Source organism: Alexandromys fortis, unplaced genomic scaffold (genome assembly GCF_014885135.2).
Source record: "Alexandromys fortis isolate MF-2015 unplaced genomic scaffold, M_Fortis_MF-2015_v1.1 scaffold_24, whole genome shotgun sequence".
In the NCBI taxonomy this organism is placed as follows: Eukaryota; Metazoa; Chordata; class Mammalia; order Rodentia; family Cricetidae; genus Alexandromys; species Alexandromys fortis.
In genome coordinates, this window is record NW_026067906.1 from 16,378,210 (window position 1) to 16,392,099 (window position 13,890).

At 43.7% G+C, this 13,890-nt stretch overlaps 1 protein-coding gene across 5 annotated transcripts in view; it reads right to left on the reverse strand.

Annotated features, from left to right (window-relative positions):
* Rab3ip (RAB3A interacting protein) overlaps positions 1–13,890 on the reverse strand; it is a 43,369-nt gene that overhangs the window by 26,999 nt on the left and 2,480 nt on the right. For 2 of the 5 annotated variants that reach the window (XR_007590616.1, XM_050135483.1), the window contains exons 2-4: positions 6,831–6,906; positions 3,979–4,259; positions 2,512–2,770 (exon numbers count right to left, since the gene is read on the reverse strand). Coding sequence is in view for 4 of the 5 variants with exons in the window: in XM_050135483.1 (XP_049991440.1) it covers positions 2,512–2,770; positions 3,979–4,229 (510 nt within the window). In the remaining variant the exon portion in view is untranslated. Of the gene's footprint in view, positions 1–2,511; positions 2,771–3,978; positions 4,260–4,395; positions 4,444–6,750; positions 6,907–13,890 lie in introns of all 5 variants that reach the window. The other 3 variants (XM_050135486.1, XM_050135485.1, XM_050135484.1) reach the window with 3 other exon arrangements.

Here is a 13,890-nt window from a genome sequence, read left to right on the forward strand (position 1 = left end):
ACGATCCACAATGACACGCAGAGGGAAACGACTAGAAGAACAGAACCCCACACTCTAACACACAGAGAAGAGCATCACACTCTAAGGGTGTGTGCACAGCCCAGAAGAAAACTGTACTGCACGGGGAAAGCATGGAACTGCTTACAGAAGACTCTCCCAGCGGCAAACAGCACAGACGGCACAGACAGAGCAGCTCCTGTGGGAACCAAGGTGTGCGGGAGACAGCAAAGCAAAATCTTTTCAACTAAGAGAAAGAATATGTACATCGACCTCCAAGTCTGCGGCCAGTGAACTGCAAAAACTAAAGTAGCATATGCAAACAGGAAACATGTTAAAGGTGACCTTCAAGCAGAAAGAAAACGACAGCTGGAAATCTAGATACACTTGAAACCAAAGAGCAACACTGGAAACAGAAGCTATGTGTAGAAAACTGAAAATTATTACTCATTATTTATCTCCTTAAAATAATCAAATGTTCAGTGCAAAAATCAAAGTGCATGATGAGATTTAAAATATATGACGTATATGATAACCACTGCACAGAGCTGGAAGAAAAGAGAAACACTTCTAAGGTTCTTACACTGCGCATAGGCAGTATGCAGCTGGGAAGCAGACAGTAACAGGTGAAAGGAGTGTACTCTAAGTCATAAACTACATTAACACAACAAAAATTAGCCAGGAAGTCAAAAAAAGTAAGAGTGAAATTATAAAAATAATGAATACAAAAGGATGAATAAGAAAAATCAAATAGAACGACAGAATACAAATGGTAAGACAAGAGATTTAGCCAAATTTTATCAATATTGCATTAAATATAAATGGCCTAAATACACCAATCAATGGGCACATATTAGTAAAAAAGGATAAAAAGCAAGACTTGCTCTAAACAGAAAGGTCCAAATAAAAGGATGAAAACAAGGCAGGTATGAATATGCAATGGCCCATGATGTAATTTTGATTCACAAGTTATCAGAATTCAGAAAATATTTTCATATTCAAATCCTCAAGACTTGAGTCCTACGTTGTATTAAAACTACATTACCCTCATCCTAATACAATTCAGTATATATGTCACACAGTTATGCTTTGCTGGGAACGCCATGGTGGACAGATGGTGGAATATATGTCATGGCATTAAAGAAATAAATCTGACAGATTTTCTCAGTTTTTAAAATACAAATTGGTATTTGACCACAGCTGTCAAATTTATATACGTAGAATTTTTCTGATCATCCCTAAATTGTACTTTTGCTGTCTGTAGAATCAGGAGTAATACTCATTTTACTCTTAATACTGGTAATTTGTTTTTGTTTTTGTTTTTTTTTGCCAAAGGTTTGTCAATTGGGGGAGGTTGTTTGCTTGTTCTTTCAAGACGGTTTCTCTGTAGCTTTGGAGCCTGTCCTGGAACTAGCTCTGTAGACTAGGCTGGCCTCGAACTCACAGAGATCCACCTGCCTCTGCCTCCCAAGTGCTGGGATTAAAGGCGTGCGCCACCACTGCTCGGCGGCGAGGTTTGTCAATTTTATTGATGTTTTAAAGAATCCAGTTATTTTGTTTTCTATTTCTCTTGTTAATTTCACTGAATTCCACTCTCACTCTTTATCTTTCCCATTTTTCTACTCACTGTGTTTTAACTTTCCTTTGGTTTTTAGGCTGATAAAGTAAGATTGTTCATTTATGACTTTTCCTGGGCTACAGAGATAGCTAAACAGTTAAGAATGTTTACTGCGCAGTCATAAAGACCAGAGTTCAGATCCCTGCACCCACGAGACAAGTCTAGCATCCTGACATAAACCTATAACCGCAGCTCTAGGGGTGAAGAGGAGACAGAAGGATCACTGATGCTCGCCATCTTCTAGCCTAATGGAGAAAACGGTTCAAAGAAAGACCTTGTCTCAAAGGTAAAGGCAGAGAGCAATAGGAAAAACATCCCCTGCTGCCTCCTGGCCTCTGCACACACACACAGGGGACATACATCCCCTCTCATTCACACAACACACACACATACACAACAAATAGATAAATATATTTCCTGTTTCCTAATGCTACACAGTTCTCCCTGCAATTTCATTTCAGTCTCGGGTAGGGGTATGATGAGAGCTGGCACTGAATTTGAGGACAAATAAAAAGGAAAATAGCAAGGAAAGGAAATTCTACAATGTAAAATACAGACAATATTGACAATCGGCAGAAGAAAGGTGACATCACCAAAACAATTCCTCCAAGTAAGAAGAACCAGACTGGAGGACTCCCGGAGTGGCGACCAAGCCCACATAAGGAGATGGTTCACTCGAGATACCATCCGCGAGACTGTGTTAGAGGTAAAGCCAGACAGCCAGCAGCCAGCGCAGAGTTTCCCAGGCAGAGCTAGACTATTTCACACACTCACGGATACTTCCAATGAGGCCCAGCCTCAGTGAAGGCTGAGAGCAACAAGACAAATGTGGTCACGAGCTGCATCCCAAGAAGTCATGCCAAGGGAATGGATGGAAGGACACATGGTTTTCTTACCCTCTGGGCTTTCGCAAGTTCTTCTTTCAACCTTTCATAGCCCTTCTCTCTAACTTCCAGAACAGATGGGCTTCGTAAACGTGACAGGCTATCCGTACTCAACCCAAAGATGTCATCGCTGCAAACAGGAGCCTCTGTGACGGTGGCACCCTGCAAAAACTCCCTCTCAGCATTACAGCTGTCCTTCCTTGACGTCAGCTTCGTGAGGCCCACTGTCACTCCAGACGTCACAGACGATGCGGGGTCCGGAACGTGAACGCTGCAAGGAGAGGAAGCTCAGAAGGTGTGCAATAAACGTGCCAACGAACTAGGCGATCTACACTTAACTAACGGTGGGCTCGTGCCAGCTACACTTCAGGGCTCAACAGTGGCACGTGGTCAGTGGCTACCATTCATCAGCACAACACAGAAAGGGCTACTGAGTACTACTTCTCCAGGACAGGGACATGGCTGCAGCTGAAGGCTGAATCAAGTCTGCATGGCTCTCGTAAGGGCACAAGGCAGGAACTGATGACAAAGAATCAGTAACACTGTATGACCTGTAAAACTCAAGATGAAATTTCTGTGGCACAAGTTTTACCGGAAGAGTCATACTGATTCATTTACATACTGCCTGCAGAACAAAACTGAAGAACTGGTACAAAACCTGTATGGCCTGGGGCTGGAGAGAGGGCTTGGAGGTTAACAGCACTTGCTGTTCTTTCAGAGGACACAGATTTGAATCTCGGGCCTGGCATGATGCTAAAACCATCTGTAACTCAGTTCAGGGGATCTGATGCCGTCTTCCAGCCTCCATAGGTACTACACACGAGGTACAGATACATATGCAAGCAAAACATCCATATGCAGAAAGTAAATAAAATCTTTTAAAAAGGAAAACTATATGGCCTGCTAAACCTACAGTGGATATCGACATAAGTTTGCCAATTCCTGGTCTAAGGATTAAAATATATCACTCTACATGGGCATACTTTTATCATTTAAATTTTCTAAAAAGGATAATTTAAGACATCAAGCAAACTTTTAAAAATAACAATTATCCAAAATAAGTGTGGTGGCTCTCTGTACCTGATGTTAGGTATCTGCGTGCTGGTGACCTCACACCTGACATCGGGTATCTGCGTGCTGGTGACCTCACACCTGACATCGGGTATCTGCGTGCTGGTGATCTCACACCTGACATCGGGTATCTGCGTGCTGGAGATCTCACACCTGACATCGGGTATCTGCGTGCTGGAGATCTCACACCTGACATCGGGTATCTGCGTGCTGGAGATCTCACACCTGACATCGGGTATCTGCGTGCTGGTGACCTCACACCTGACACTGGGAATCTGATATGAGGTATCTGCGTGCTGGGATCTCATACCCAACACTGGGAATCTGATATGAGCTATCTGCGTGCTGGGATCTCATACCCGACACTGGGAATCTGATATGAGCTATCTGCGTGCTGGGATCTCATACCTGACATTGGGAATCTCCGCACAGTTTAAACGCCTAGGGGATGAGTACACAGGCTGTGTGGGAAGATCAGAAAGATCTAAGGCATTAGCCTGGAGAGGCGCAGAACATAAAGACGAAGGGTGTGGCCGGTAGATGACGCTCGGGGAGGTCGTCTGCTCTTGGGTTCCTGGGTCACACACACCAAGAAGGTCCGGAGAAGTAGGTGAAGCAAGATTCACTTCATGGAAGCCTTCCAAGGGGTCATTAGCCATAGCAAAGGCTTCATCCTAAGACAGTCTAAGCTAAAGCCAAAAGAGTACAGTTATTTTTAAGGACTTAATTCAAAACTGAATCAAAATACATAAGCTGTAAAACAATCTATATAAAGTTCATGCTTACAATAAAATACTGTTTAAAAAGAAAAAGAAAAAAACCTACTTAACATTTACAACGTGATCTCATGGTGGAAATACCACAGAAGGTAACCTGATTTGGAAGAGATATGAAAATACAGAAATACTGTCACAGTAGGTACAATTAACAGACATGAAGAAAAGCTTTCTTAATTTCTTAGCTTTGCTATCATCTATAACCTTAGAAAGAGAGATAAACACTTTTAGAACAAGCTAGCCCTAAGTTCAACTATCCTATCCTGCCTTGTACTGGATGTGACTTGGATAAACCACTGGTTTTTATTTTGAAAGCACTTTAAGGGGGCTGGAGAGATGGCTCAGCGGTTAAGAGTATTGCCTGCTCTTCCAAAGGTCCTGAGTTCAATTCCCAGCAACCACATGGTGGCTCACAACCATCTGTAATGAGGTTTGGTGCCCTCTTCTGGCCTGCAGGCATACACAGACAGAATATTGTATACATCATAAATAAATAAATATTTTTTTTAAAAAGGCATTTTAAATTGACATAAGAACTTCAGCGCTCCTGAGTAGCAGTCCCCACAATCTGGATGTTATTAACATGTCTGAGTCGTTTGAGAATGTTTCAACCCATTAATATGTACATATACACATGGACATACACACTGTATTCCAAGTCCAAGGATATTCTCCTAGCTGATCATAAAATCATCAAATCTAGGCAGTAAATGATTAAAATTACCACCAAATGCACAAGCCCCAATCAAAATTCACTGACTGCCCCACCGCTGTACTTCATGGTCAGGTCCCAGATCCAGTTCTGGGTTATATGTTCATTAACCTAAACCCAAATGGCGGACTAGGAATGGGCCTAACTACAACCCCCCACACCCCATCTCCTGGCTGCCATGAGCACGAAGGCAATCCCTAAAATCACTCAGGGATACTGTGCTCCTGAGAAACATTTACTTCATGGCCATTAAGAACAGCACGCTTCAGTTTCTACATTAGTAAAAATATATATACATAATATTGTTCAACGAATTTACAAAATGTTTGCAAAAAATAAGACATGTCTCCCTCCAGTTGCTCTCTCAATTGTAAAACCAAGAATCTTGTAAACCATTCAGTGATTTTTTTTTTTTAATCTACATGGAAAAGTCCAAAAAGTCAGAACCTATAAAGTCCCGAACCCACTCCTTTCCAATCTGGTCCTTCCTAGGGAAGCACTGGGAAGACTATGAGCCATCCTTCCTGAACCTTCATGTCAAACAGCAGCTGGACATGCCACTTCTTCCCCAATATACAGAAATACTCATTCACTTGTGAAACCAATAAATCACCAATAAAAAGCCTTATAAAATATCCAGCAGAGAATAAAAACGTTGCAGAAAGCAGAGACAATGTTAACAGCCTCTCAAAATCACAGACTACTACGTGACCATGTAGGGACAACCAAAATTTTATCAAATAAATCTATAAATTCCCAACTTCAAAGTAAATGAATTTATAAATAGCAAACTTATTGACAGCAAATGGTACTTTCTGTCCCCAAAGCTTAATAATTTATTGCAAAATATTTACTGTGCCAAATGAAAGCTCAGACAGTACTTTCTAAATTATCTTTTTCATTAAAAAAAGTAATTTCATTTATTATGTAATTCACACGCAAACACACAGCGAGGAAAAGTCTATGCTAAAAGTATATATTTCATTTTCATAAAGCTTACTAATTCATGCTAAGGTAAGAAAAACAACAACTTTGAGATAGTGTCTATTTGACAACCTCATGTATAACCATCTCATGACCGTATATCAAGCTCATTCCCCGTCACCTCCTCTTACCCCTCTCCCACTCGGGTTGATGCTTTCTTCTCCCAACGAGCCCCCCTCCCACCAGGTCCTTATTTTATCCATGCACGGCTTATGCAGGCAGCCACTGCTGCTGTGTGCCTAGCAACAGCCACGCCACACCCACAGAGCAGTGCCGGTGGTGTCCGTCCATCCTCTCGCTCTCATCCTCCCACCCTCTTGGGGATGCTCCCTGGGCCAGCCAGCAGGTGTACCACGCAGGACGGAGCACCCAGCATGCCTTGCTTGCAGGTCAGGACTGTAGCATGTAGGACCCACAGCTGGCTTAGACCACTGATGACTCTTCTCCCCCAGACGTCACAGCACCTTCCGGCACTGTGAACAGTAGGCAGCGGAGAGAGCTGCCAGCTCAGTGCCAGCCTGCTGTCTCCTGTCTCACATCCAGCACATGGTACCTCCTTCAGCAAAGGGCTCTTTACCACCTAAGCCTGCTGGTTAACCAAGGGCAAAGGCAGGAGCCTGTATTTAAGCTGAGATTTCAACAGTAACTATGGCCCTTCCTTCTATCCCGTGCGTATCTAATTCAACTTTGTATACCCTAAAGGCTCACCGAATTACAGAGTACAACTGCATTGTAATTTCTAGAAATGCAGAATGAGACAAATCTTCTGGAAGAAAACGTGGCGATACCTAGCAAAGTGGCAGGTTCGTGCAGCGTGCGACCCAGCATGCTCTTAGGGCTTCAGCCCAAAGACAAACAGGCAAACTGGAAAAAAAAAAAAAAAAAAAGAAACATATCATTTTTAACAGCAAAAGACTGACTTGCAAGGTGAGGAACGGTCTCATAATGAAGTGCTACTTGTGGATATAAGAAGACGAAGCGTATCTACACACACCGCTGTGAGTGACCTGAGGATGTGCTGATAAATCTAACAGCACGCAGGGAAACAGCTGTGTAGGTTCAGGAAGCCACTCTGAAAACCTTTATCCCAGCACGCATGTGGCGGACAGGAATAGTCCTCCTTCCACTGTGCCATGGGGACCTGGAATCACACAGGTGTGGCCCAGTCTGCTCACAGGCCCACAAGCTACTTCTAAATCTAGGAGAGGTGTGTACAAGTACAAACAGCCTTCTCAGCTACGGGATGTATGTAGCTGCACATACGTACATGTTTATCCTAGAACTGGAAGATTTTCCTAGAAACACAACCAGAAAAGTTTTCTATAGTGGGAGTGAGGAACCAGGTGGAGGGAACAGTGGCAAGGGCCAGACTCTCATTGTTTATAGGTTTGATTTTTAACTTGAAACCATATGAATATTAATTTTTTTAATCTTTGAAAGTAGAAACATCTAACATAGAGATGGTAGCTTAACCACATATAAAGTAAGTACTTCACATAACTTAAAAACAATAAAGTAAATCCTAACAATGTTTTCTAAAACAAGTGTAGTAGAAATATCATAAATTATTTCCAGTGATCATATTAGCAGTAACACTGATGGTTTTATTCTGAAACTATTATCCATGTAAAATCAAACAAGTAAGTTATCTTAATGTCATCTGTGACCAAAATGCTTTTAGGTATGACAAAAGTTTAATACAAATACAAACTCAAAAAAGCTAAATCTTAAGAGCCTTTAAATCAAAAACACTATTTTTTCCCTCTTGTGGAAAGACCTGCTCGTCAGCTTAGGAACTACTACTGTGCTCCCTGAAGATCCTCAAGCCCTTCTCTGTTCCTGCGTTAGTGGGTATTGTAATCCTCGTCTAGATCCGCTGAACTTATACTAAGCGGATTTTCTAAAAACATTTCCTCATGATCTAAGCCAGCTGCGTGATATACCGGACTGTAAGGATGAGCTTACTTTTCCCTTTATTTATCAGCTCTACAAACAATGAGTTGATCCCGGTGTGTCTTCTGTGACAGTGTGGTCTGAAGGCCACAAAAGAATGACTCAGTCCGTAAGAGCAGGATGCCCAGAATCCATGTCAACAGTGGGATATACTGGCATCCTACTTGGAACCCCAACACTGCTAGGGGGTGGGGGAGTGAGTGGCTTTCCCTGGGCAGCCAGGTTAATGAGACTGCCTCAAATGACAAGGTGTATGTTGCCTGAGCAACATTCGAGATTGACTTCTGGCCTCTATAAATACACATATGTACAGACAGACAGACAGACAGACACACACACACACACACACACACACACACACTACAGGAAAATCAAAGAAAGCAAAGGCAAAGGAATGCAGAAATAACAAGTGAAAGCCCTTCCTCCACTAAGATGAAACAAAGTTCTCAGCAGGGTGTTCAGGTGACCAAGTTATTGCCTCAAAACACTCACAAAACACAAATGCAATGGCTAACACAAAGGAGGGCATTGGGCCTGCTTCTGCTAAACTATCAGGACAGTCAGTGCGCACCAGTTCTCACAGCTGGAATCTGTACCATGACCTCTACCTTAAGGGTGGAAGATGGAGAAGCAGTTAGCACTTAGCAGCCCTGAGACATGTGCGTGCCTTCATTGCTTCTGTTGTGATGCACTTGAGCACTGATTAATGTCAAATCCCCTCAGGATTAACTCAGTCTCCAGGGATGGAGAGGACCTGTTGCTCTTGCAAAGGACCAGGGTCTGGTTTCAGGCACCCATCCATACCTCCTTACAGGAGATCTGGTGCCCCCTTCTGGCCTCTGGGGGCACTGCACACACGTGGCTCACATACATGCAGGACAACTTGGCTGGTTTCATACTCCCAAAGACCAAAGGAGACTTCCAATCAGGGGGAAACTAATCAGAAGAATGTGCTTCTGAATGTTGACATGCACTTGGTGTTACCATTTCTCCTTCTGAAGTCAGTATTCTCACAGCGGAAACAGCGACCAACCTCAACTGAAAGTTAACTTTCATGCAGGAGTATTAAGAAACCCCCATGTAGTAACTGATTAAATGATGCCCAGCAAAATCCAAGCAACTTCTTACAACAATGACATTTTTCTACATAAAATCCACACTTGAAATGAAAACTAAAGGATCCATAAGACAGCTCCAATCACTCAAATCATCGGGATGAGTTAGTGATGAAATATTTTCCGAGAAGTATCTTAGAAGCTGGGCATGGGAATACACGCCTGTACTCCCGCGTTCTGGCTACAGCTGGAGGATCTCCAGACTGAGGCCAGCCTGAGCTACATAAGGAACAGTCTCCAGAAAATAAAAATAAAGAAAGGGTAACGAATAAAAGAGCATCTGAGGACATGAATGAAATACACACTGAAAAGTGTCTGCACCCATAAGTCCCTCCACAGACACAGCAATCCAATCAGACCAAATCAAACCGAACTAGGAAAAGCCCAGGTTTAATGGGTACAACGTTCCCAGATGATTTTCCATTAAAACCAAGCATCTGTTTCCTGGAGGCAGTTTAAATACCCTGTTGGGAGTGGCCTTGAGCATCTCTGGGGGAGGGGCATCATTTGGTGGGCTTTCTGAGATGCTGTAGGGTTTGGAGAGAGATGGGGCGGGGGCTTGGGGTGAAACATCCACCAGAACACTATAAATAATATAAAAGCTAGGAACATGATACACAATAATAGTCCAAATGAACAAAAAAAAAAAACAAAAAAGGCATTTTCCCACTATGTATTCTCAATTTGACTTCCCTTGATAAATGAGAAGCCGAAAAGAATCATTTCCCAAATCAACTTGGTATATCTGAAAATTAATTTCTCTATTAATAAAAGAGAACTACACTTTAGAAACAGACAACGGTTACATGGCATCGGAGTAGAAACACTCATGCCGGAACAGAAAAGCTAAGGATCTCACCTCTTAAACATTTCTTTAATTATTAGTATTACTGTGCACGGGTGTGTGTAGGCATGAGACTGTCACAGGGCCCATGTGGAGGGGCAGAGAACAACCTGTAAGTTCGAGATCAACCCAATCTACATAAGGTCCAGGGCGACCCAGGCTACATATGAGACCCTGCCTCGAAACACCAAAACAGATTATAAGCACCATTTCCTTTTTTCAATGTATTCTTTGCTGACTACTGATCCATGCACTAAGGGCTGGGAAGACAGCTATATGCATCTCCACCGTTTTTTACCCCTTTTCTTTTTTTAGACAGGGTCTCTCTCACTAGATAGCCCTGGCTGATCTAGAACTTTCTAGGTAGACCAGGCTGGCTCCGCTTCTTGAATGCTGGATTTAAAGGAATGTGCCACCACACTGGCCAGATATTTTTTTTAATTCTCAGATGACTTTCAAATTTAGCATGGATGTTTAAAGTCTGGCTCTTGACATTAAACATTAGATTGCTACTTCAACAGTATATCATAAACTGAAGTGTTACCAATTCTACCTATTAGTTCACTTCCTTAAACATCTCTGTTATATACAACAGAAGGATGGTCGCCAGCTTCAGCTCATCAAGGCACAGCCTGGTGCTGATGTCTAAGAACACAGCAGCAGACAGGCTAAATCGATGATATGTGGTCCATGAGAGCCAGGGATGACCCTGCAGGCACAGGGGATGGAGGAGAAGGGTGCTCTAAGGAGAGTAAATTACAACTTACATCTTAAATGCTAAGTAGGCGTCCACTGGATTGACAAAGCAGGGAGGTAAGACAGGATGCTCAGGGAATTCAGGTCTGACACTAAGGACACCAGCAAAGGAAAGAGTGGCAGATAATCAAGCAGGGAAGGCAGCTGAGGGACAGACTATTAAATGCTTCATTTAACAAGAAAATGTTGCTTGGCGTTGATCCTGAAGAGTCAGACCTTCATGGGAAATGCAGCCAGACTGTAATACAATCACTGGGGAAAGGACTCCAAGGTGGGGATGGCTTTAAATAGAGGGAACGTTCAATGGTTCCCACAAAGGACTACGTAAATGACAAAGGTCAGACCAACACTGCCGAGGTCCCACCTCGGAATACCTAGAGCAGGAGTTGGATGTTTGCTTTTTATCTGCACATATGCAGAACCTAGCTGAGCATCACAGCGTCCTCTAAAATGTCCCAGTCTATACTTTACAGAACAGACTCAGAGACAGGGATGAGTCGAGGTCAAATAGTCCACAAATAAGTAAGAAGAGGCAAGCCTGGCTGTGTCTGACGCCAACACTTGCCCCACTACACTAAAGACACAGTTACAAGACAAACTGACTGAAGGACAGGGACAGCAGAGCCAGAAAGACAAAGGGTTTCTAAGGCCAGCTCATCACATCCACCCTGAGAGGTGATGAACACCCACACAGAAGAACGTTAACAACTCAACTCCATTGTTTCCTTAAGCACAGTCACCGAAGTCAACACTGGCCACTTTTTGTGTCCTTCCTATTCTTTCCCTCTCCTTCGCTGGTTGCAATCACCATGTCCTCCTTTGTTTATTACTTTGCTGAGATTTTTTTTTAACTTGTTAAAGTCTTTTAGAGAGCTGTGTGTGCGTGTGTGCATGTGCGTGCGTGGGTGCGTGCATATGTGCATGTCCCTGTGGGTGTGGGGACCAGAGGACAATACCTCTGGTGCTGTTACTCAAGCACATTCACCCTGCTTGTTTGATGAAGGGTCTCTCACTGACCTGGAGCTCATGAGCTCTGCTAGACTAGCTCTAGAGATCGGCTGATTTCAGCCTCCCCGACACTGGGATCCCAGGTGCAGTCACCAGACCAAACCTGTGGTGGTCTGAATGAGGAATGTACCCACAGGCTCTCCTACAGAACACTGGTTCTCAGCTGATTTGGGGAGGTGGTGCTCCATTGGGGGTACACTTTGGGAGCACATAGCCTAACCCTACTTCCCTGCTTCATGCCTGCTCTCTCTGCTTCCTGCTCTGGCTGCCTGCTGCCACGCTGTCCCCACCGGTATGGATTCCTAAGCTGCTGGAACTATAATCCACAATAAACTCTGCTATAAGCTGCTTTCGTCATGTTTTATCACAGCAGCAGAACAGTAACTAATACACAGCGTTTTACATGGAGATCAAAGTCAAGCAATCCCTTTACCAACTGAGCCTTCTCCTCCACTTCCCTCACAGGGCCTCAAAAAGGATAACATGCAAATTAAAAGGAACAGTAGCTTGATTTACTGAAGCCAATGTATTCCTGTGTCTTATTCAGCTGCTAAAAATGAATAAAATCTACCATTTTTTGGTTACTAGCAGCAAAATAGGTTAGGCACAGAAAAAGATAAGGATTCCCATTTCCCCAGCTAGTGTAGAAACTTAAAACATTGGTGTTTGTTAACCACGAGCAACAAATCTCTCAAACTCCCACATTCTGCTAACTTCCACCTTCTTCTAAGCCTTGGTCGGCAGCTGTAGCTACTGAACCATGCTGCCAACATTCAGGGGTCAGTCTACGGACGACTCCAGACAACTTAAGTGTGCCTAACTACCTCGTTCAGCTGTGAGGTGAAGGAAAAGGCAGACAGCATAATCCAAGCTGCCAAAGGCACCCCTCTTACTTCTGTGGTCCCCCTGGCTAGTTCTGAGCGCGTCAATTTCTACAGTCAGCACAACTGCACAGGCTTATCCGGTGCAATCCCTCCTGAGCACGGAGCCCAAGGCTGACGATCTCAGCTGGGGTAGGATAAAGCCAGCTGCCCCTGAGCTCACAGACCCACCTCCACAGGCATGCATCCAGTTCACGAGAGAAGTACAAATGCAGCGCAAATATCAAAATTAGTAAATAACAAGCCAGAAATACGTACTCAACACGACAGCAGGGAGGGAGGGCATGGAAGTACCTTTCCGCCATCACGGAAGCGAGGGTTACAGTAAAAGCCCATAGCCAACACAGTCGTGTCCAGGCAATGGGGGTGGGGAGGGAGGTGGGGGTGATATTAGTTAAGAACAGCATCACCGCACAGGAAAAACTAACTACAGAGTTTTTCAAAACCCTGACATCTGATTTCTAGAGCACCAAGTATATAGAGTAGCAAAACTGGGTGTCCTGCAGAATTATATATTGGCCAAAAGTTTAGTTTTAAAGTGTTATCTTCCCAAACTATACCCTTATTGCTTTCTGTCATTACCGAACACACCTACCTACTAGTCACTCCGGCTTCCGCCCCAGTACCCAACTACTGTAACCTTCTGTTTTGGCACTCAACAATTGTATACACATATTTTCACATCCATATGTGTATATACATCCGTCTCTATGTTTTCTGCTGCGAGCTTTTGCTTTTTTTGTATCCTGAGACCTGGATACAGGCTAAGCCAGCCCCTCCACCACTGAGCTACATCCCAGCTTCCTCTAAGTTTTGAGGAGCACATTATATAATTAATAAGGAACATCCCATGCTCCTACCTTAGACTCTACAGCTTCCTTTAACCCCAATGGACTTGCAGAGCAGATATCCAATGAATATTGTATTTAAAAGGCTCTGGTAGCATGAGAATTACATATTACACTCATATAACTATCTCATAAACGCTAAATTAAAAACATTTTTTAGCGTTACGACCTACACATGCGGTGGCAGGGCAGTAATTAAGAACAGGCAATCCTTCAAGCACGAACTGGTGGGATGGGGTGACTAAGAGCAAGCACAGCCTATCCAACAAGAAGCAATGGTCCCCAGCCCTGCCACCGAAGCCGGCTGACTCCTCAGCTACCTGTCACTAATTAGCCATCCGATCCCAGCTAAGCCACACAACTGCTCACGTCTCAATTTTCTCAACTATAAAAGGCCAGGGGTAATAAATGATCTAGCTCCTGGCTGGGGGGGGGGGGGGGGG